This window comes from Pelobates fuscus, chromosome 4 (genome assembly GCF_036172605.1).
Source record: "Pelobates fuscus isolate aPelFus1 chromosome 4, aPelFus1.pri, whole genome shotgun sequence".
In the NCBI taxonomy this organism is placed as follows: Eukaryota; Metazoa; Chordata; class Amphibia; order Anura; family Pelobatidae; genus Pelobates; species Pelobates fuscus.
In genome coordinates, this window is record NC_086320.1 from 22,155,745 (window position 1) to 22,181,254 (window position 25,510).

Below are 25,510 nucleotides of genomic sequence, written 5' to 3' on the forward strand. Positions count from 1 at the left end.
TGTTTGTGGTTTGTTTTTGTTTTTTTATTTAAATGGTCCTTTTTTTTTTTTTTTTTTTTTTTTTTTACTTTCAGTGATCGCATGTATATATCTATGTTTAACAAGGTTTTATGGGATCTGAACGGAGGAGCTACAGCCACAATTGGACATGGAAAAATGGCTTTAATTCATAAACAAAATACTTGTTGTGCAGAACCTCTTACAAGTCACGTCGATATATAAATAGCGAGCAGAGTCGTGTACTGGCAGCGAGAAGCCAAGCTATTTTTGGTAATGTCACAGAATGGAGAGATGGTCGTGTACCTGCGGAGATTTTTGCAAATTACTGCAGCTGTGATACAGCAACTGAGGGACAGCAGGTACAGGAAGCTCCTTCCATCGCAGCTTATGCATGGAGGTGGTTATGGTACTTGGCACATGTATTTAAATTCCCATGTCTTCCTTTGATCTATACATTTTGATTTCCATAGTACACAACCTGTCAGCGCTACCTTAAATTATTTACAGGATGCTATCAACTAAGCCTTCAGTTCAAACAATGTTCTGGGCACGGTGCCATGTGTCAGTTAAAAGTAATGTGTCCATAGTTATTAACATAGATTCAGTTGCTAAAAAAAAAAATCACAACAGGAACATTTGCAACAGTCTCATGTCGGTGTATTTAAAAAAAATAAAAAAATAAAAATAGTCTCCGTGCTCATACAAAAAATCAAACCTTTGCAAATCCCTGGAAACTGTATCATAGAAACATGGAATGTGACGGCAAATACGAACCATTCGGCCCATCTAGTCTAATCTAGTCAAAGATATAAGGATTTGGGTAAACCAGTACACCAAGGTGCGACAATATTGGTGGATCCTAATCGATCAGTATCGGTGGATTCTAATATAATTGATGAATATTGGCAGATCCTAATATAATTGATTAATATCGGTGGGTCCTAATATAATTGATCAATATTGGTGGGTCCTAATCTAATTTAACAAAGTGGCTCCATGCTTGTCTCACATATTAAAAGTAGGGTCCACCAATATTGGGGTTATTGTGGTAGTGCTTAGATTTTATGTAGTTTTACATGACTTGAAACTGTATGTATATGTGTGTCCATGCAATCTATGTATTTTATATAAACTGAGGTTATTACTTCAGGATTACTATAAAAGATTGTGTCTGTTTTTGTATGTGGCCTAAAAATACTTTATTTTCCCGTGTTTTGTTATTTTTGTCTTCGGGTTACACACCTTGTGCAATATAGCATTTATTTGTGCAAGCACGTTGAGTACTGATGAGCAGTACACTTTGTTTGCTCCCAGGAATCGAGCGAATAAAACAGGTGATCGAAATTATATTAATTTATTTTGAGACATGTTGGATTTGATCTTAGGATGACTATTGAACCAGCAGGGAAGATTTAGCTCAGGAGCTGCGCGAAGAACTCTGGCTCAAATATTATACAGACTATCCAAAGATAATCTGTCTTCTTTGATGTATAATGCTTTTAGTCTTCATTAAAGGAATCTATATAGAGATTAAAATATGCATCTAGCCATAGACAGACGTGTATTGTATGCATGTACTGCAGGTTAAAAATGACATGATTGATGACAAGTGATCTGTCAGGATAACATGCTTTGCTTATTCCAAATAATGAATGAATTAATCAAATTATAGTCTGCCTGTGACGAAGTTTGCAAATCCTATTCCATCATTTCATGAGGGATCTCTAACGGACGTCACATTTAAAGGACTCTTCCAGGGTAGAGACCTCGTTTTAACCAGAAAATAAAATAACAAAATAATTTTAAGACGAAATAGGTGTTCTCCTAAATGTCCATCATTTGCTGCAAATCTCCAGGATTGGCTTTTGAGGTCAGGAAATGGCTAAGATTTTGTTTTTCTTACAGTGCGGTCAGCTGAATAATTGAGAACAAGCATGCTCGTACAACACGTGCTCTTGTCATGTGACTGCAACGCTGAAATAGTTCGTCGTACGCATGGACATTTGAGATTCCTTTTAAGTTCTAGAACATGACACCAACTAAACTGGCTTATGCTGCAAGCGTTGACACTGGTAGAAACTAAACTTAACTAAGCAAAACATGGTTACTGGTGGCATGGAAACCCGGGCTGTTGACATGGTGGTGGTGGCTGATACCTTCCCTTGTGGTGTCAGCAATGCAGTTCAACTTCTACAAACTACTTATGAAATATTATAGAGCAACATGTACAATTCTAGTTGATCTGGCATGTTCTGCAAGTATAGATTTATGTCAGCTGTATTAAGTACACAAATGCCCACTGCGCTATGTCCATTTACAAATATTTAAAGGAACACTATAGGCACCCAAACCACATTATCTCAATGATGGTCTGGGTGCCTCGTGCCCATCCGTTTTAACCCTGCAGATGAAAACTTTGCATGTTCTGCAAAAAAAAAAATTTCTTTGCTAGGTTAACCTGCCTCTAGTAGTTCTCAGTATGACAGCCACCTGGGGTGCTTCCATAAAATAGCTGTCAGGGTCTTACCTGAGGTGGGAGTCTGGAGCGCAGATATGTTTGCTCACCCTTGCAGATAGACACTTTCCAAGGTGACCGGGTAAGAAGCCACCTGGACTGTGAATTCGTGCACGGGGGCTGTGCAGGAAAGGTGTTCCAAAGCAGCACCGACCAGGTCACAAACAGCAGGATAGTCGAGGGATAGCCAAAGTCAAAGGAAGGCAGAGGTCAGGATGACAGAAGTGTAGCCAAAGTGAGAAACCATGGTCAATATGGAATACAAGTTCAGATGAATAGAAAACAGGAACTGAACACCTACACCAGGATTAAAGACTTGATAATGTTCTCCAAGAGGGGCAGTTATTATACCCGGCAGATGAATGATCAGTCTCAGGTGAAGCACAGCAATGACCATAGAATTACTCCAGCCCCCAGTGCTGCAGACATAGCCAGGAACAATAGGGTTAGAACAGCTGGAAAGAATCGGAACTGCAGTTGCTCATAGGCAGATAGCAGGCCCAGGACAGCAAAGGACCCGGTTCAGACTCCCTGTTTGGCACTTGTGGGACGACCATGTCGGGCCGTCTGTATGGCACGGTGAGAACCGTAACAATAGCAGAGTAAAGCTCTCTATTTTAATCAGATTCTCTCAGAGAGACCAGCTGAATGGTGCAGCAATGCACCCTAGCCTCCCAATGCCTAATGGAAAGCATTGGATTCGCTGATATCACTGATCTCCATGATCTCAGCCAAAGAGGTTCAGCTACATCAAGAAGACCACCTAAACGGTGACTCTGTCACTATAGCGTTAGAAGTACAAATATGAATTAATAATGCTATAATGTTCCTTTAAGCGTTCAGACATGGTCAAGCGGTCTGGCCACTGTTGTAATGTCTCATCAGAATGGTGTTAAAGAATTATGAACAGTAACTGTTATGGTTGCTGGACCAGGCTTATATCTAACTCTGTACCTCAGTTTACTGCTATGTAACCTGTAAAGTGCTGAGTACACCTGTTAGCGCTATATAAATAAAAATATACATACACTGTATACCTACTGCACTTACTGTACCTCCCTCTACTGTAATGTAAACTGTAAAGCGCTGAGTACACCTGTTAGCGCTATATAAATAAAATATACATACACTGTATACCTACTGCACTAACTATACCTCCCTCTACTGTAATGTAACCTGTAAAGTGCTGAGTACACCTGTTAGCGCTGTATAAATAAAATATACATACACTGTATACCTACTGCACTAACTATACCTCCCTCTACTGTAATGTAACCTGTAAAGTGCGGAGTACACCTGTTAGCGCTGTATAAATAAAATATACATACACTGTATACCTACTGCACTTACTGTACCCCCTCTACTGTAATGCAACATGTAAAGTGCTGAGTACACCTGTTAGCGCTATATAAATAAAATATACATACACTGTATACCTACTGCACTTACTGTACCTCCCTCTACTGTAATGTAAACTGTAAAGCGCTGAGTACACCTGTTAGCGCTATATAAATAAAATATACATACACTGTATACCTACTGCACTAACTATACCTCCCTCTACTGTAATGTAACCTGTAAAGTGCTGAGTACACCTGTTAGCGCTGTATAAATAAAATATACATACACTGTATACCTACTGTATGTAGGTTGGTGATAAACGCACACTGTGCCCCAATTACTTGTCTATTGTACAGAGCTACAGAACATGTTGGAGCTTATTTGTCTGTATGTAGCTACAATGTAATACACTATCACAGAAATCGGGACATTTGTTTATTGTGATGTTTTGTGTGGTTTTTTGTGTGTGTGTGTTTTGTTACTATGTTATCTGCTTCTCTTCTATCTAAGACCCGGTTTGCTCCGCAGTTTGATTTCGAATGTCAGAACACAATGAGCAGAGCACATTCCTCCTTAATGTGCTGCATGAGTGCTCTGTGTGACGAGGCGGAGGCTCCAGAAACCAATACTGTGTGTAGCACAGCCTAGTGAGAAACCTGGCTCTCGGGCAGCCTGGGAAAGGAGGAGGAGGAAGAGCAGCTTATTTGTGTTGGACTTAGTTACTGTAAGAGTATTGGCATAGCATTTCTTTGTGACATTAGCTGCTCAGCATTGTCCCTATCGTGTGGCTATGAGAAGCAGCTGTGACTGGTTCCAGGCAGTGGGTATAATTCACTTTAGTAACACTCTGCCTTCGGTCTGCTCTCCCAAACAGTGCCAGCAGCCGGTCATCTCCTCTCCTTCCAGGCATTTTAAGGTAAGTGTCTGAAAAGGCAGCCTCTCCTTCCAGCCGTGGCCTTCTATGCTGTCACAGCTCACTTTTCACTTCATTCTTGGAGTTTAGCTTTATCTTAGTAGCAGAATTGTATTGTGTACATATGGCGTGTGACATTGTAGTCTCTTTGTGTGTTTTGTGATTTTGTATATTTGTGTTTCATTGTGTGTGTTATAAATACAAACATCAGTTGTTGAATTTTAACTCACGACATAGGCCCCTAATATCTAGGAAAAATTAAAATAGAATATTATGCAATATACTTTTACAATTTTGAAGCCTTTTAGAGTGTGTGTAGAATTCTTTGCAATCTTAGAATGTTTTGCCTTTATTATTGGTGTACTTTCAATGTCTCCATCGATTGCTAAGGGTCCATTTATGCGTAAGCTGGCGTGTGTATCTGCTGTGGCTGTTGCCTTACATAATAATTTTTGAGCCGACATTCTGAGGTTCTGTGGTACAGTGTGCAGAGTGGGTGTTTTTTTGGTTTTCTGCCAATATGTTTACATTTGGAAGTTATCTCAAACTATTGAAATCCAAGTATACAACATGGATCCCCTGGGTATATAATGGTGTATACATGCAGTGTTTGCATTGAGTCACTGGAACTAGCCGGTAGGATATTTGCAAGGCCACCTGATATCCTCTTTATTCGTTGAGGTTAAACATCCTTTATTGTGAAGATTTAACCCCTTAAGGACACATGACATGTGTGACATGTCATGATTCCCTTTTATTCCAGAAGTTTGTTCCTTAAGGGGTTAAAGTTTGAATTTGATCAGGTTTTACAAAGAATCTTATTGTTCCGGAGATAGAACCCTACACCTCATTGCTACTGCTTTATCTCTTTATCTCTAAATCCTGCAGTGCTTGCAAAGTGTTGGATTTACCATGGTGGAATCTGATGCTGTATAAGTTCTAACGCACAGCAATCAACTTTGCTACGTTTTGAGAAACCGTTTAATTTATTTTTTTTAATCCTGATGTTTGTTTGCTGAAAGAGGGGCCATTGTGGATGTATCTGTTACAAACATTACATACAAAGGAAAACATTGAAACAGCCAGTATATCATCAATCTTATAAATCTTGTTGATTTGACGGTACTATCTGTACTCTATAGTATGCTGGCTAGGTTTGTCATTCCAGAAAGAAGGGCTCTATAGAGCTACTGTGAACAAATAAGCAGATTATTAAATATCGATATTGGGGCGACTTGCCTTTGGCCACGTGCGCGATGACAAGGGGTGTCACTTGTTTTTAAAGGGAGTAATAAAAAGGTTCTTGCAGATGCATGCTGTTGACTTCAAGACAATATTGGGGAGCGGTAAGGAAATGTTGAAGGGGCATTTGAAAAAGACTAGAAGAATTTTCAATTAAGCAGTGTTTTTTGGGATTTTTTTTTATTTTTTATAATCGGGATGAGCAGACGATTAGTGTCTGTCGGCTTTTTTTTTTTTTCTGTCTATTTCCTTTCTCGGTTTGCACTGGTGAAATGTAGGTTCATTGAGGGTTGAGACGTTTGGTACAAGTTCATCCAGAGGCATCTTCGTAGATACTTCGATACGCTCTTTCACAATGTTGTGTTTGGAGTTACGGTTTGTTTGCATAGTTCACAGGCTCTGATTTCCGAAGGACAGGTTTGTACAATTACTTTATTATGATTACATTTTTTTTTTTGTTTTGTCCCTTTCTTCGTGAACCTGAACTCGATGTAATATTTGGGTGTGCCTGAACGAGTTTAATAGGAAGGAAAAGGGGATTCCTCCAAAGCCTTATCTGCAGTTCTCCATGGAAACCATGAACTTAAACCAAGTCCTGTCTGGCGTGCTTCTAAAGCTGGTGGAATACCTGATGGTGTTAATCTGCAGTCTAGTAAAAAAGAAAGTGCTAAGGGTTGAGCTCTGGGAATAACCAAATGCTTTAAGAAAATGTGTGTTTTTTTTATGGCTTTTTATCTTCGATTTGTATTTATTTATTTTGGATGCATGAGACTTGCTAAGTTGTGATTTATAACCAGTGACTGTCTCTTAGTACAGGGTTACGCACAGCCAGTACATGCTTCCCCTCCACCCCCATAATTTCCAGATACTCATAAGATCCAAAGATTCATTTTCTGTTGGGTATTGTTTAGATTGCCATTTAAGCAAAGTATTTATTTAAAATTTGTGCGGTAAACTACAGTGTGTTGACGTTTCGACTTCTAGCAAAACATAGAACGTGAACACAAACTTGGATCAGTGTTTGTAATGCCAACATTTTTATTGTCCCTTTAAGGATTATTTCTGCATTTTGTGTTTTTCATTTTTCTTTATTTGTAGAAGGGTAGTGGATACGTGGAGCTAAGAACTTGCAGGAATTAACAAGGGGATTGAAAATTGTAGCCCAAATTCATTATATTGGAAAAAAAATAGGTGGATTTTTTATTTTATTTTTTATTCTTCAGCTATTTTGGTGTGTGAATGTTAAAATTTCATTATTCAGTGTCCATAATTGCTGGCATTATGGATAACTTGCGTACTGTACGTGCAGCTAGCGGATTAATACAAATCGAAGCCTAAATTATTCTATTTTTTTAAAGCCATAAAATTAGCCAGATATATAAACGATCTGGTTCCTTTTTTAATTGGCTGCTTTTTCTAGTTCTGCTTTAGTGTTTTTACTGTTTAACTTTGTGTCTGTTTTTGTAATGTTTGTTTTCTCAGTATTATCTTGTTGGTATAACGCACACGCACAGATAGTAGTTTCATAAAATAAGATCAACCTGTACTGCTTTTAGGTTGTGTGTGTGTGTGTGTGTGTGTGTGTATAGTATTTTTTAGTATACATGAGTAGGAAAGAGATCTGTAATCCATTTATAATCTTGACTGCGAATGTGTGTTTCGCACCTTGTTGTGGCATAAAAAGTACCAATCCAATCAGTACGCCTCATTGGATTGGTACTTTTTGTTGAGATTAGAAGGATAAACAGCTTGGTACAGGTCACAGGATACTATGGAGTTTACAAGTTTAAAGACACACTTTGTGATCACTGTCGATCCCTTTTTGCTCTGTAAAATTACCCTAAATAAAGTTTACTCGACTCATTTCGAGCGCCCAGATTCTCCGTTGCAGTCTCCAGCTCCTCCCCTGGCAAGGTCCGCATCAAAGCTTACATCACCAGCGTTCTCCTCCGATACATAGCTACTCACAGAGAAGCAATGGAAAGGAGGTACGCATGCGCAGCCAAATGCCGCATATCTCCAAGTTCTGGAGGAAGAAGCGCCTCTAGTGTCTGTCAGGAAGACCATCACTAGACGTGTATTTAACCCTGCAATGCAAACATTGCAGTTTCTACTAAACGGTATACAAAATGACAGCACCACTGCACTTAGACCATGGCATTGAGTTGGAGTCGGCTGGGTGACTTCAGAGGTCCTTTTAACCTACTGTGCTATCTCACAGGTTATACAAAATTAAGATGCACTTTCCAAGCGTTTATTTTCCACATCCAGACGGATAAAGTTAAAATATTGCTTTGTGAATGAACCCAGACCCTTTCATGAATCGGCAGTGTATCACCAACCTTGCCTGGGAATAAATGGGAACATTTGGGAAATGTACGTTTGGAAGTCAATCCTAAAACATCTTGTAAAATTATTAAATATAGGGCCTTTGGGTTTTTTTTTTTGCTTTATCCAAGTGGTAAAAGTAAACATTTGATACCAATATATACAGTATCTGTAATATTTGAACAGGTAGGTTGCAGATGGTTTCAGACACTGGGGGTCAGTGACCTAAATAAAACGTGTATTGCCTGGTGCCTCTGACCCTGTGCACTATATAGGTTCTAACCTCAGATTGGTACTGGTACACGTCCGGAATTTGAGTTACAACCCCTGTCGGGAGCTTCTATTTGCACCTGCCACCATTAATTCAGTCCTTCTCCAGAAATTGATATGTTGGGAGAATGATTCCTCCTCTTTAACTCCTCCTGGGGCCATTCATTATAAGGAGAGGGGATGACTTAAGGACCAAAATCCCCCTCCCACCCCCCAAAATAAAAACTGCTGCTGCCCACGAGTGTATTTTTGGGACAATGCAGCCCAAATATTAAAGGAGCCCTATCCCTAATAAGATCCTTTTTAATACTGAAACATGCACTTGGGGGAAGTAATGCCATTTCAGAGTTCTGGATACACCATTAACCTCTGGACCCTTTATCTTGTGACTTATTAAAGGTACAGAACCACTTAATGGCACTATTTTTAATAGTACACATTTTATGTATTTATACATTTCACTTTATATTTTCTAATAAACTCACATTCACGGTTTTAACATTAAAACAAAGTAACTTGACATTGAGTTTAATCTTTAAAATTAAATCGGTGATGAGTCTGCTAATGGCTTGAGGTTTCTCTGTATATCATTGAGCCCAGAGGTTTCCCAGTGCCCTGTGAGATGCTCTGGCTGTTTACTGCTTCGAGCCGGTCTCATGGGGAGTCAGCGTTTACCATGTAAAGCTGATGGCACGTTAGCCAGCTCTAACCGCATTAACGACATGCCGTGTATGTATTACTGCATGACAACCTTATAAATGGAGATTGTTACTCATATTGGGCCATTCTGGTTAATTCTCCTTGAGTTCAGTATAAACCTCTATATCTGTAACTGTATGGGGTATGCAAAAATAAAATGTTAAAACATCTTACTTCAACATTGAATTTCAAGCAGCGAAATGTCCCTTAAATGACAGCTGTCATAAAATGTTAACTTTTCATATTTTGACAGTTTATTACATTTAATGAAAATTATTTTTATTTATTTTTTAAATTATGTAATTTGATTATTTTTCAGACTTAAAACTTTACTCTTTTTTTTATGAGTTTGAGCATCTATGGTGGGTCAGACTGTACGGTCATCAGGAAAGAAATAAACAGAACATAGTGTAATACAATATTGATATAAATACAACCACTGCGATAGATTGCACTCGCAAGCGTATGAAATTGAAAGCACTCCAAGGGGGCCTTCCCCGAACTGTAATCCCCTTCTCTGTTGTCTTCATTGTTAGTCTGGAACCAACCAGGACTCCGAGTAGTAGGTAACTTGAACAGCTTTTAATAAAATAGTTAAAAATAGGAGTAATACAATATGGTCCTATGCATTTCATCACGATTATGGGATTTCCTCAGGGACCGCGAGGTTAAAACAATAACAACGCCATAAAATAAAGCCCAACATCTCCCACCCTTTAGTCCTTTTCAATAGGGATAATCCCAAAAGTCCATTGGTGGTCCAGTGTACTGGTATCTAACCAACTGCTCCTCAACCTAACATGTTTGTTGTTTTCACACAGAGCAGCCGGCACGTTCGGTTGAGCAGCAGTTGGTCAGATGGTTGCTCTGCCAGACAAAAAAAAAAATCTATATAAATACATTTACAGAATATATCATTATTTCATTAAATTGAATAAACCTTTTAAAAAGTAAAAATTTGACACTTGTCCTTTAAAAAATTTGAGGTTGGTAATAGGCTGGTAGGTAAGTGATGCAATTCACCTTCTGACAAAATCCATCAGGGGTGCCCAAAAGGTAGATGCCCAGTTATTTAAAAAAGCATCTTCCGTTGCATGCAAAGCATCATGGGAGTTGTAGTTTTAAAACATCTGTGGATCTACCCTATGGACACCCCCAAAACAGAGCATGTTAAATAATGAAGGTTTATTCAGTAAATGGTGATGAATCAAAATCCGAATTTGCTGAATTTAGGTCTAACATACATTTTATATGACTTTATATATTTTTTTAATATGCATACATCGTTACTATGGGACTTACAATACAAATTTACTTTCAGTGCCTCTTAATGTGTACAACAGGGCAGCCAGCAATTCAACAGTTTATTGTGTATCCAGAGTGCCCGCTGTATATTACAGACCAGACCTGTGTCCTCCGAGCAGTCAGTAATTAGACAGTTGATTGTGTATCCAGAGTGCCCGCTGTATATTACAGACCAGTCCTGTGTCCTCAGAGCAGTCAGTAATTAGACCATTTTTTGTGTATCCAGAGCACCCGCTGTAATGTTAGACCAGACCTGCATCCTCCGGGCAGTCAGCGATTAGACAGTTTGTGTATCCCAGAGTGCCCGCTGTATATGACACCTGCTTACGTCATCGCTCGTCCTCCTTCCGTCTGAACTGAATTAGACAGTTTATTCTGTATGCGGAGTGCCCGCTGTATATTACAGACCAGACCTGCGTCCTCCCTCTGATGTAATGTTTTGGTAGCAGGTCATTGTATCATCGCTCTATAAATAGACTGACATTTGGGATTTTCCTTCCTCTATGACCTAACCTTGGGTAGTATCCTCCAATTGTTCTGAAATGGCCATTTGTTCCGTCACCAGCCAGTCATTTGATTAGCGCAAGCAGCCACTGCGTGTGATCAATACTCAGCTAAATTTAGAGATCATAGGAAACCATACACATGGGGGGCGGGTGGCAGCTGGGACTGTTCCCTTCTTTATGTTTATTAATCTGGAGTTGTGGAGCTGCACGGTATAGGTTTGTACTCATTTTGTTTCTTTAGAACAATTCTTCCTTTACATAGAGTCTTATCTTATCTATGTTTTTGTGTCATTTTGCAAACATTGCAACTAACCTTAGCACTCCAGATATTTGTGAGCTCAATTTCTTGTAAATCACTATTGGGAATGTTACTCGCAATCACGAAGGGAGTTCCCCAAATGACTCGATGCTCATTGATCTCTGCAATAAGCTGTAGAAAAAAAAAACTAAAACATCTGTAGTAGTTATGGTGCTTCGAGTGGGTTGTGAAGCTCGAAGTACCATACTCTCTCTGTGAATCGCTATAGCCAGTGTTTGTGCTGTTATTTGTACAGGTGCAGTAATACGTTTGTGATGGACAGTTCCTTTTTTTAATTAGTGCACTATACACTAACGAAGAGGCAGAAGTAAAAACTTAATTTCAGCAGCATAAACAGTCATTGCAGTATCCTTTCAGCAGAGAGAGGTTTGATGCAATCGCTCATTATTCAGTGCGTCTCCAACTGTTTTTGTTTAGTTTTTAATGTTGTTTCTGCATCAGTTTTATATTCCACTCCGCGATATTTTGTGCTATGGTTTGCTGTGGTGAGTGAAATGGCAATGGTCACAAAAAAATGTCAGCTTTCCTTAAAAAGTGAAGTGTTTGTTTCTATACACTTAACGAAGACATTTCAAATACTGTTTATATGTAAAGGCGTTGTATAGATGTAGAATTAATGTCTTTTCTCTTTGCTCCACAGCTGAAATTTGCACATATATGGAGCAGTTGAAGAAAATCTTTGAATATTGCCACGCACAGCACTGCATGTACGCATGAACGTCGTGCCTGGTCACACACGTCACACGGTGCTTTTTGCACGTGGATACAACCATTAGAGCTTTCTGCAAACGGGTCACCCCCAAACACAGACTCCTGTGCCCCCACCTAAGTGCGTCCCGTCCTTACTCGGTCCTTGGTGGATCACACACAGTATATCCAGATGGGGTAACGTGATTGAGGCATCAGCGATACAGATTTGCATCTGAACTATCAGGATTAACGTATAAATATCTATATATTTATATATATATATATATTATTTTTTTTCCCCACACACAAATCTAAGGACATTTAAAAGAAGAAAATCTTTTTCAGCTGCAGAACTTCGTCACAAAGGAAAGTGAATGCTGCCTTGACGTTTTTCGCTCCCCCAACATATGGTGGATTGCCATCTCTTTGCTGCTTTTTTACGGTGTTCGGAAAGAGAATAATACTGTACAGCCCTTGGGACATTTTGCACAATATTTGTGTTTGTCTGTAATTTTTGTTTTTTTATTTTCTCAACTGAATCTTTGCTGTGTCGCAATGGCTCGTATAAATCGTCCTGCTCCAGTGGAGGTCTGTTACAAAAACATGCGTTTCCTGATCACCCATAACCCAACAAACGCAACCCTTAATACTTTCATCGAGGTAAGCAATGACTGCTAGACTTGAGCATCAAGCATGGCTCAGAGCTTCTGAGTTGCAAAGCATTTTCATTGAACTGCATTGGGAGGTCTGTGATTGGACAGCCACAGAAAGTCTGGGTGGGGCTAGAAGGGGAGGGCTTGCAAAGGCAGGAGACAAGAGATCTGCAGGTTTTGCAAGCTGTTTTTAAATATACCCCCAATGAAATTGCATAATTATATGCTTGCAAGTTTTAATTGGGGGTGTATCTGCTAAACAGTAAATTTGTTTATTTTGTATTTGGGTAGTTAATTAAATGTAGTTGAATTATTTAATATGCTTCTGCATGGAAAAAGTATGCTTAAAATATATAATCTGTTTGGTTTAGTGTGGCTTTTTTTCACTGCGGCATATTAAAACGCTAGCAATATTTGATGGGTTCATGCAATATCCAGTTGACCAAAAGGCAAATATCCTTTGGGGAAATAAGTTTATTTTAAGCAGTCACATTGATTCTAATCCCGTTTAGTTTTCTTTGAAGTCAAAAGGGGAAAAAAAAGCCTTAAGTGTAAAGTCCCAGAGTTTGGAAGCCCATCAGCGGTATTGCAAAGTCAGAATATATTACCTGTTATGCGATAGATACATTTTAGCCCCATCTCCAAACATTCACATACGATTCTCTTACTGCTGCCAAGATCACTCCTAAAATGACTTGCCACTGCAAGGGACACAACTAAGCTATTTTCAGCCCCCCACCCCTCCCCTTGCAGTTTTTGCAGAAAGTGGAAGCCGTCCAACTACTGATCTTTACTTTATTGGATGTTTGGGAACTTTAAACTGAGCAAAAAACTAAAAATAAATTGCGTTTGGAAAGCATGTTTAGAGTAATAAACTATTTTGCCATGGCAACATTACTGATCGGTTTAAAGATAAACTGTAGTTAAAGTTATAAAAGAATTTGCATTGCCTCTGCAAAATGCTAATAAATGTATTCAACAAAAGTTATTTAGGTGATCAGTGTCCTGTTTGGGTCCCCCTTGCCCCCAATTAACAAGCCTGATTGTATGACGTCTTTGTGATTAGGGAAGCAGGTTCAAATAGAGGAATTGGATTTGGTATTTACAGTAACACAGTATGGTTATGGTGGATATGCAAGATCTTTGTCACAAAACATTATTTTAATTGGTTTCACATACATTGGCACAAACACACCTTTATCATTTGTTTCAATAGCCGATGTCCAAATCTTGGTAAGTAACTCATTCTATTCACCTGCTTGAAAGAGAAGCTTCTAAACAGATGCATCACATTCTTTTGTTTGTAATTTTTATGCAGCCCTGTAATATAGATTCCCCTGTGCGTCTAGTAAAATATGAGAGGTGGTTATTGTACCTATATCCATGCAGCTTAATCAACAAAACTTGTCCCTCTTCCAAAAACTAAATTCTAAAACTAGGTAATGGCTAGCTTTCAGATATCCTGGGTAGTGGCAGTGATTGCTAAGCAATTTGATATCAAATCATCAGTTTGCCTGTTTTATTTTATATTTTATGGGATTTTCCGGTTTACTTTCTTGGCCAATTTTTGGTTTTTAAATCGGTGAGTTCATCATAAAACATGATCTGTTTAAAGTTAGGTAGGGCAGCATGGGAATGGGTCCTCTCCTGTTCCTCATGATTTATCAGCTAAAGTCCATGTTTGTGAAATAATATGGAAGTGAAGCTGTTCTCAGTTGGTTTACTAGCAATATGACTGGCTTGGAATCGCTGTGCCAGCTGATGTGCAGGGCTGGTGCAAGGATTTTTGCTGCCCTAGGTTTGCCCTCATATGCTCTGCCCACTATGTGACATCACATATCCCACCCATACGATCTGCCCACGATGTGACATCACATATCCCACCCATACGATCTGCCCACGATGTGACCTCACATAGCCCACCCATACGATCTGCCCACGATGTGACATCACATAGCCCACCCATACGATCTGCCCACGATGTGACCTCACATAGCCCACCCATACGATCTGCCCACGATGTGACCTCACATAGCCCACCCATACGATCTGCCCACGATGTGACCTCACATAGCCCACCCATACGATCTGCCCACGATGTGACATCACATATCCCACCCATACGATCTGCCCACGATGTGACATCACATAGCCCACCCATACGATCTGCCCACGATGTGACCTCACAGCCCACCCATACGATCTGCCCACGATGTGACCTCACATAGCCCACCCATACGATCTGCCCACGATGTGACCTCACATAGCCCACCCATACGATCTGCCCACGATGTGACATCACATATCCCACCCATATGATCTGCCCATCATGACATCACATATGTCCCACCCTTTTATTTCGACATTTACATTATTTAAACGTGTTCTAGGTTGCAATTAAACCTATCTGGAATAGTAGATAATAACTTGCCATTGCTAAATAAACAAGCTACAGTGGTTCTGGTGCATATGGTCTCCCATTAGGGCCAAATAGCCAAACTTGCAATTGGTTGAATTGGGGTGTTTTCCCCCGTTTGGATATTGTGAAATTCACAATAGTTCACAAAAATGCACACTTTTCTGAATAAACCTGTTAAAACATAGCTCAAATTGTACATTTCACTAAAGAGACATTTCCCCCCTCCCCCCCCCCCCCCCAATGTAAGTAGTTAAACCGTACGATTTAGGTGTATGGCCCCCTCTCCATATTGATCATCTCAGACAATCCAATGCTTTCCTATAGAAAAGCATTAGGAGGCTCTTGCGCATGCACAGTAAAACACTGCACCAATCAGCATCTACAGATAGCGATGAATTGAATCAGTGCATCTCTAAGGTGAACGTTTAGCTCCTTGGAGACGCATAATGCCAGTGCTCCACATTGTGCAGCACTGACCCAGGAAGTACCTCTAGTGGCCGTCTGAGTGACCGTCACTGGAGGTGTCCCCAGGCAGCAGTGTTTACACTGAAAAGCCTGCAGGGACAGGCTATATTCACCAGGACAACTACATTAATCTGTAGTGGTTCTGGTGACTATGGTGTCTCTTTAATGTGAGGTAAATTAGATCTTAGTGGTACTAATACTATACTAGATTGTCTACCTACCACCAGATGAGTGCAAGATGATAATGATCTTTGGCTGCAGTCTGGCTCCTCGCTTTGGTGTAGAACAGGCTCTTTGGAGGCTGCTTGCAGCTGCTCACCAAAGCCAACACCCTGGAGGAACAAGAAGTAGCCTAATTTGGCTCCTTCTCCTTGGCTGTCCCAGAAACCCAGCAGGCACTGCTGCTGCCCACTGGCCATTCAGACTTCTTTCTTGAATGCAGCATGTCTGACTCCGCCCTCTCACACGTCTCTATGCACGGGGTGGGCAGTAGGAGCGCAGATACACAATGATGTATACAGACATGCACAGCTACACACAGAGACATACACACTCATACACTGACCTATTCTTACTCAGAACTGACACATACACAAACTCAGATATGAACAGATACACACTGGCAAATACATACACAGATACACATGCGCACACACACACACACACACATGTCATAAGTGTTAAATTTTCAGCCACCCTTCTACTAACATACCTTTTATGTGCAGGTTTCCCAGGGTCCTGCTGGCTGAGGCTGATATGAGTGTGGAGCTGGCTGGGCTGGGTCTCGTCCCTCCACCTTCTGTGTCCCGCGCGGCGCTCTATCTGCATCTTGGAGGAAGTGACGTGACTCACTTCATCCCATGTCGATGATATAACAGGGACCCGGTTGCGCTGCCTGCTTGAGGGCAGCGCCGCCCGACCATGACCACGTTCAGATGCCCATCGGGTGGCCCCAAGCGTGCAGGCCCTCAAGCCCCAAAGAGCTCTGCTGGCAGAGGCACCCCGGCCAATACCTCAGCGCAGCTCCCACTCCCCCCGACTTCTGCTGTGCCCCCTGCCTCTGAGCTCAGGTGGCTGCAGCATGTGGGACAAGAGGCAGCGCAGAGGTTACAGCAGAGGTGGTAGGCGGTCACCGGGCGACCCATTTTCCAATGTGCACTAGGCGACAGCCTATCTCACCTATAGGAAGCGCTGGCCCTGCTGATGTGCCAGAAGAGGCATGTTCTCATCCATCACATGAGTCTCGCTTGGTTGTCCACCAACAATGGTGAGAAACTACAGTGGTGAGTCTCTGAAAGGCCATTAGCTGTCATACGCTATAAGTGTATATTGCTTAAGATTGATGTTTAATTTTTAATGTTGGCTTGTTGTGAAAACACTTCCTATGTTATAACTTGTGCATCCTATGGTGTAATTTATTTTATACTCTTTTGAATTCACACTTTGTGTGCCGTTGATTACAGGATCTGAAGAAGTATGGCGCCACAACTGTGGTCAGAGTGTGCGAAATTACGTATGATAAGACCCCTCTGGAAAAAGATGGCATTACTGTGATGGTAAGTTGACAATCTGGTTATGCCTGTGGCAGGATAAATTAGGGTTAGTAACCAGGTTAAATAGGGACGGTCACCAAACAGCCCCCTAACGATTACAGAGCACAAATGGCCAATGAGGCAAAGCCATTACCTATATTATAAATATCCTCATGCAGAAATTCTTGGCTAGAAGTCGGCATTTGTATGTTTGCATGCACGTGCGTCATTATGCATGCCTCTCAAAATTTACGATTTTGGCTTGACTATCCAGATTTTAGGGACCTGCTCCCAAAATGTGTAGTGCTGGCACATCATTAGACGTGGTTATACTACGTTCATGGCAATAAGACCCTGCAGAGAGCACTGAAACGGTGCCCGTTGTGTGCCATGTTGCTTTATTTGCAGACTGCCTGGCGCCTGCCTACTTTCTCGGCAGTAATTGTAGCAGTAACCCGCCCAACGGCATTCTGCTTAACAGGATGCCTATGTTTGGAAGGGGGGGGCGCGAGTGTAGTACATTATGACAAGATGTCAGAACTAGTACCTGGATGTACGGTCAAAGGAACTACCGTATGTGTATTATGTGTATTTAAACCTGCACATAATGCTTTAGTGCAGGCTTCCCCAAACTCCGGCCCTCCAGATGTTGCTGAACTACAACTCCCATGATTCTCAGCCTATCTATTTCATTCATTGAATCATGGGAGTTGTAGTTCAGCAACATCTGGAGGGCCGGAGTTTGAGGAAGCCTGCCCAATCCTTTCTTCGAGTTGGTGACAATTCCTCTAACATGGGTTGCTTATTAATGCAAAGGTTTGTTCTGTAACAGTTTGTGTTTCTTTATATAAATGCGATTTGAACAAGTCATCGTGTTATCCAATTTAATGGGCAACACTGAAAGATATTGTTTCTGCATCTGACATGGTTTTGAGATGAGAATTTGTTGTCCTTCTGGCTTCCCCCGTGCAGTGTTTACATTGCATTATAAATGCCAGACCTTGGCACGGAGGTTTTGATAGCTGCGCTATATTTGTCCCTCTAATAGAAGCCTCAGCAGCTCGGAGAGTGGGTGGGCAACTACTGGTGTGATTGACTTCATAAAGGGATACTGTCACATAATCTAAATCCCACCTGTCACTCGCATACAATACACGCACACTCCTGTACAGGTTCTCAAGGTCCTCGGCTAAATGTCGATTACACGGTTGTTTTAGACCTTCATTAACTCTGTGTGCAGGGGCGTACCTAGAGCATTTGGCACCCGGGGCGGGTCCTATTTTTGGCACCCCCCCCCCAACTTTAAATGTAAAAAACAACCAATTTTTTTTTAATGTATTTAGCACTGAGCATTGTTTGTGTGTGAATGTATGCGTGTTTTTGTATGGAGTATGAGTGAGTGAATGTAGGGGTGTGTGTGTTTGTATGTAGTGTTGGTGTTTGAATGCAAGCATGCATTTGTGTGTTGTGTGGTATTTGAATGCAGTGATGTGGTTATATATAATGGTGTGGTTTGTATGTAGTGTTGACGTTGAAATGCATGAGTGTATTGGTGTGTAGTATTGGCGAGATTTTGAGATGTCTGCACATATACACATACACGGACATACACACATTCAGATACATATATACACACACGCAGAAACACTGTGCTCTGCATGCTGGCATCTGACAACACATTTGCATATAATTCACATTAGCCACCCAGATTTCTTGTTGTGGGCTGGCTGACACCTCTTAACTTCGATCATTGTTTAGCAGATAACTTCCCTATTTGCTATCCTTATGTGAGCTTGCCATATTTAAGGACACCAAATAAGGGAACTATCTGCTAAACAGCACCCTCATTTGGTATCTTTAAATATGGAAATCTTGCATACGGGCACCAATTCAGGGAATTATCTACTAAACAGCTAAAGGATCAAAATTAAAAACGCCCTTTTCTTATTTTCAGTTGTTTAGTAGATAAATCCCTTATTTGTTATCCATATATTAGATTGCAATATTTATGGACACCGAATAAGGGAGCTATCCACTAAACATATATACAGAGATACACACAATCACAGATATACACAAACACAATCACAGACCCACACACATACAATCACAGACACACAATCACATACACACACAAACATTATATACATACACACATTTAATAAATAAGAGGTCCACCCAGCCTCCCTACCTTGCTCTAGAAGGGCTGGAGTGGATCCTCAGTCCCTGGTGGTCAGTGGTTGCTGCTGGGATCGCCCTGTAATGACGCCAAAGCCGCGATGACACCATATCCCGGCTGCCGTCTCACTGCAGGGCGAAGACCGTTAGACACAGTCAGATGCACACAGTCAGATGCACACAGTCCCACACACAGTCACTCACACACAGTCACAGGCAGACAGTCAAACACACAGTCACAGGCAGACAGTCAAACACACAGTCACAGGCAGACAGTCACACACACGCACGCAATCACAGGTAGTCACACATACACACACACAATCCCAGGCAGACAGTCACACATACACACAGTCACAGACAGTCACACACCATCACAGGCAGACAGTCACACACACACACCATCACAGGCAGACAGTCACACACACACCATCACAGGCAGACGGTCACACACACACACCATCACAGGCAGACGGTCACACACACACACACAGGCAGACAATCACACGTACATACAGACACAGTCACAGACAGTCACACACACACAATCACAGGCAGACGGTCTCTCACACACACACACACACACAGGCAGACAATCACACATACACACACAGTCACAGACAGTCACATACACACACACCATCACAGGCAGACGGTCTCTTACACAAACACACACACAGGCAGACAGTCGCACACACAGTCACAGACAGTCACCAAATAAGGGAGCTATCTACTAAACACATACACAGAGATACACACAATCACACACATAATCATGGATATACACAAACACAATCATAGGCAGACAGTCACAGATACACACACAGTCACAGACAGTCTCACACACACACACACGCAGAGTCACTCAGACAATCACAGGCAGACAGTCACTCACACAGTCACAGACAGTCACTCACACAGTCACAGACAGTCACTCACACAGTCACAGACAGCCACACACACAGTCAAAGACAGTCACACACACAGTCACACAGACAATCACAGGCAGACAGTCACACACACAGTCACAGACAGTCACACACAGCACACACACAGTCAAAGACAGTCACACACACAGTCACACAGTCACACAGACAATCACAGGCAGACAGTCACTCACACAGTCACAGACAGTCACTCACACAGTCACAGACAGCCACACACACAGTCACAGACAGCCACACACACAGTCAAAGACAGTCACACACACAGTCACACAGTCACACAGACAATCACAGGCAGACAGTCACACACAGAGTCACAGACAGTCACACACAGCACACACACAGTCAAAGACAGTCACACACACAGTCACACAGACAATCACAGGCAGACAGTCACACACACACAGGCAATCACACACACAGTCAAAGACAGTCACAATCACAGTTACACACAGCACACACTCTCTCACTTACTGTAAGCTTTGGCTGGAGGAGGAGTGGATTCAGTCCCTCTGGCTCCTGTGCTGTAGTTGGGGAAGCAGGGACTCCTTCCTGCTTCCCCTCTGTGTGCAGCAGAAAGAGGCTGAATGTAGCTCCGCCCCCGCATCCGGCTTGGCTCCGCCCCCACGGCCGTTTTAGCTCCGCCCCCAACTCGCAGTGCAGCCAGATCTCCAGCTCCTGCTTCCAGCCCCTGCGTGTGAGCTGTGTCGGCTGCCCGGCACCCTGCTGCTATGGCACTCGGTGCAGCCACACAGCTCACAGAATAGCAAGCCTGGCCAGCCCTGGTGGCACCCCCCTGCCTGATGGCACCCGGGGCGGACCGCCCCCCCCGCCCCCCCCTTAGTACGCCACTGTCTGTGTGGGATATGCTTAACTCTTTTTATGACAGGGGAAAGCACTGACAGGGTATGGTAAATGTGAGTGTGCATTATATGGTCTAATTCAGCTTTCCAGGAACTCTGATTCTGCCAGCTCGTGGGATCAGTCTACTTACTCTGTATATGCCCTATCTATATGGGCAGTAAATTAAAGCATTAATATGAGATACATTTTCCCTACTTGGAAGTCTAGAACGGTTTCACTATTCCATGTAAATTTCTGTATACCCAAAGTATCTTTTAATTCTGTTAATAGAGGGGACGCAACCTCCAAACATTTCGAATGGGGGGAAATAAAATTTTATGTGGTGTGACCCACTGAGAAATTTTAGGTGACTTACAAATATCAATTTATGCCATTAAACTGTGATGTAGAACAAGAACACTGTCTCTTATTTCCAAAGACTGATTTTTAAACACATTTATTGTAGTTTAAAAACACATTACTGGGAGTATTATTGCTGTGGAGCTCTGTTATACACAGACACATTACTGGGAGTATTATTGCTGTGGAGCTCTGTTATACACAGACACATTACTGGGAGTATTATTGCTGTGGAGCTCTGTTATACACTCAGACACATTACTGGGAGTAGTATTGCTGTGGAGCTCTGTTATACACTCAGACACATTACTGGGAGTATTATTACTGTGGAGCTCTGTTATACACTCAGACACATTACTGGGAGTATTATTACTGTGGAGCTCTGTTATACACTCAGACACATTACTGGGAGTATTATTTCTGTGGAGCTCTGTTATACACTCAGACACATTACTGGGAGTATTATTGCTGTGGAGCTCTGTTATACACTCAGACACATTACTGGGAGTATTATTACTGTGGAGCTCTGTTATACACTCAGACACATTACTGGGAGTATTATTTCTGTGGAGCTCTGTTATACACTCAGACACATTACTGGGAGTATTATTGCTGTGGAGCTCTGTTATACACTCAGACACATTACTGGGAGTATTATTGCTGTGGAGCTCTGTTATACACTCAGACACATTACTGGGAGTATTATTGCTGTGGAGCTCTGTTATACACTCAGACACATTACTGGGAGTATTATTACTGTGGAGCTCTGTTATACACTCAGACACATTACTGGGAGTATTATTTCTGTGGAGCTCTGTTATACACTCAGACACATTACTGGGAGTATTATTGCTGTGGAGCTCTGTTATACACTCAGACACATTACTGGGAGTATTATTGCTGTGGAGCTCTGTTATACACTCAGACACATTACTGGGAGTATTATTGCTGTGGAGCTCTGTTATACACTCAGACACATTACTGGGAGTATTATTGCTGTGGAGCTCTGTTATACACTCAGACACATTACTGGGAGTATTATTGCTGTGGAGCTCTGTTATACGCTCAGACACATTACTGGGAGTATTATTGCTGTGGAGCTCTGTTATACACTCAGACACATTACTGGGAGTATTATTGCTGTGGAGCTCTGTTATACACTCAGACACATTACTGGGAGTATTATTACTGTGGAGCTCTGTTATACACTCAGGCACATTACTGGGAGTATTATTGCTGTGGAGCTCTGTTATACACTCAGACACATTACTGGGAGTATTATTACTGTGGAGCTCTGTTATACACTCAGGCACATTACTGGGAGTATTATTGCTGTGGAGCTCTGTTATACACTCAGACACATTACTGGGAGTATTATTACTGTGGAGCTCTGTTATACACTCAGGCACATTACTGGGAGTATTATTGCTGTGGAGCTCTGTTATACACTCAGACACATTACTGGGAGTATTATTACTGTGGAGCTCTGTTATACACTCAGGCACATTACTGGGAGTATTATTGCTGTGGAGCTCTGTTATACACTCAGACGCATTACTGGGAGTATTATTGCTGTGGAGCTCTGTTATACACTCAGACACATTACTGGGAGTATTATTGCTGTGGAGCTCTGTTATACCCTCAGACACATTACTGGGAGTATTATTACTGTGGAGCTCTGTTATACCCTCAGACACATTACTGGGAGTATTATTGCTGTGGAGCTCTGTTATACACTCAGACACATTACTGGGAGTATTATTACTGTGGAGCTCTGTTATACACATTACTGGGAGTATTATTGCTGTGGAGCTCTGTTATACACTCAGACACATTACTGGGAGTATTATTGCTGTGAAGCTCTGTTATACAGTCAGACACATTACTGGGAGTATTATTACTGTGGAGCTCTGTTATACCCTCAGACACATTACTGGGAGTATTATTACTGTGGAGCTCTGTTATACCCTCAGACAAATTACTGGGAGTATTATTGCTGTGGGGCTCTGTTATACCCTCAGACACATTACTGGGAGTATTATTGCTGTGGAGCTCTGTTATACACTCAGACACATTACTGGGAGTATTATTGCTGTGGAGCTCTGTTATACACTCAGACACATTACTGGGAGTATTATTGCTGTGGAGCTCTGTTATACACATTACTGGGAGTATTATTGCTGTGGAGCTCTGTTATACAGTCAGACACATTACTGGGAGTATTATTACTGTGGAGCTATGTTATACACTTAGTCACATTACTGGGAGTATTATTACTGTGGAGCTCTGTTATACATTTAGTCACATTACTGGGAGTATTATTGCTGTGGAGTTATACACTCAGACTCATTACTGGGAGTATTATTGATGTGGAGCTATACACTCAGACTCATTACTGGGAGTATTATTGCTGTGGAGTTATACACTCAGACTCATTACTGGGAGTATTATTGCTGTGGAGCTATACACTCAGACTCATTACTGGGAGTATTATTGCTCTGGAGCTCTGTTATACACTCAGACACTCCAACAATATAAATCTCCTAGAAACAAGATGCTTTAGGAAAGAAAAGCGGGACAGAGGGATTTTAAAATGGGGACTTGGGCCCAAAATAGGGACACTTGGGCGGTATGGAAATTGGGTAAATTTATGTTACTCAATGCATTGATTTGCCAGGAGTATGAAGTTCTTTCTTCTTAGATTTTAATATATCCTTGCAGATAGCTGGTGCTCTAAAAATAAAATCTTAATCATTTCATGAGGTTTTTTAAAACAACATGTATATGGCAGATTTCATTCTGATTAACTCTCTGTATAATTAGTTTCTAATTTAGCTTTAGGTATTTTAGTCTGCTAGAGGACATTTTATTTTATGGTTTTTGATTCTGCAGCGGGTTTACAGCGGTCAGTATTTCTGGGGGAGGTTTGACAAAGACTCACTGTTTATGTATAGAACAGGCAGAATCACATTTTTGAGCGTTTCGATGTTCCCATTATGTAGTACAATGTCTGCGCCAAATAATTTTGGTGCTGTAAAATTTTACTTTTCTCCTTCCAGTTCTATCGGTGGTGTGGGGGAGATAATTCTGCACCTGTCAATCCATAAAAAGCAAGCCACATAATGTTTTTTTGTTTGTTTTTTTTTTTCTCAAATTTAATTTACCTGCATTGTCCCAGTGGTGTATTTTTTATAATGGCTTAGAGATATAAGTTTATTTGTAAGGAAGTAGTACGCATGCATTAAAAAAGAGGAAGAAGAAGAAATTTTAAATGTGATGAAATGTTTTGCAAAGATTCCAGAGATTGTGGATTAAATGTTAATTGAAAAACCATCAAATTGGGTTTCAATGGCTTTTCTTGCAGATAAACACATGCAGATTGTAAAAAAAAACTAAATAATATAAAAACACATTATGTAAATCTGTCATTGTATTAATTATTCTAATAGAGCTCTATAATTTAGACTGAGCCTAAGATTTAAAGGGACATTATAGTCACCAGAACAACTACAGCTTACTGTACAGTATACAGCTTAAGTTATTTGTTCTGGTGTGTAGAGTCAGTTCTTTCAGGCTTTTTGCAGTAAACACTGTTTTATTTTTGTTTGTTTTTTCCCCAGAGAAACAGCAGTGTTTACATTACAGCCTATTGATGAGTCCAGTGGCCACTCCTCAGATGGCTACTAGAGGTGCTTCTTGGGGCAGTGCTGCTCAGTGTGATTGGCCAGGGTGGTGTTGGGCTCCTCCTCTGGCCCGCCTTCTCGGGTGAGATCATCAGAATTGACCAGCTCAGCCAATCCAATTATGATTGGCTCAGATCAACAATTCTGATGTCAGCCAAGGAGACAGATCAGGGGCAGAGCCAGCAGCAGACTGGAATAACTGTAATATTTTACTATAGTTAGGGGTGCTAGATGGTGGTTTTAACACTATAGGCTCAGAAATACATGTTTGGGTTCCTGACCCTATAGTGTTACTTTTAATAGTA

At 41.3% G+C, this 25,510-nt stretch overlaps 1 protein-coding gene across 3 annotated transcripts in view; it reads left to right on the forward strand.

The window, feature by feature from the left end:
* Positions 1-25,510, forward strand: part of PTP4A3 (protein tyrosine phosphatase 4A3) — a 98,650-nt gene that overhangs the window by 67,867 nt on the left and 5,273 nt on the right. The window contains exons 1-3 of one of the 3 annotated variants that reach the window (XM_063451008.1): positions 4,509-4,772; positions 12,079-12,788; positions 17,129-17,221. In XM_063451008.1, coding sequence (XP_063307078.1) covers positions 12,684-12,788; positions 17,129-17,221 — 198 coding nt within the window. In that variant the 5' untranslated portion in view covers positions 4,509-4,772; positions 12,079-12,683. Of the gene's footprint in view, positions 1-4,508; positions 4,773-6,320; positions 6,429-12,078; positions 12,789-17,128; positions 17,222-25,510 lie in introns of those variants that run through there. The other 2 variants (XM_063451010.1, XM_063451009.1) reach the window with 2 other exon arrangements.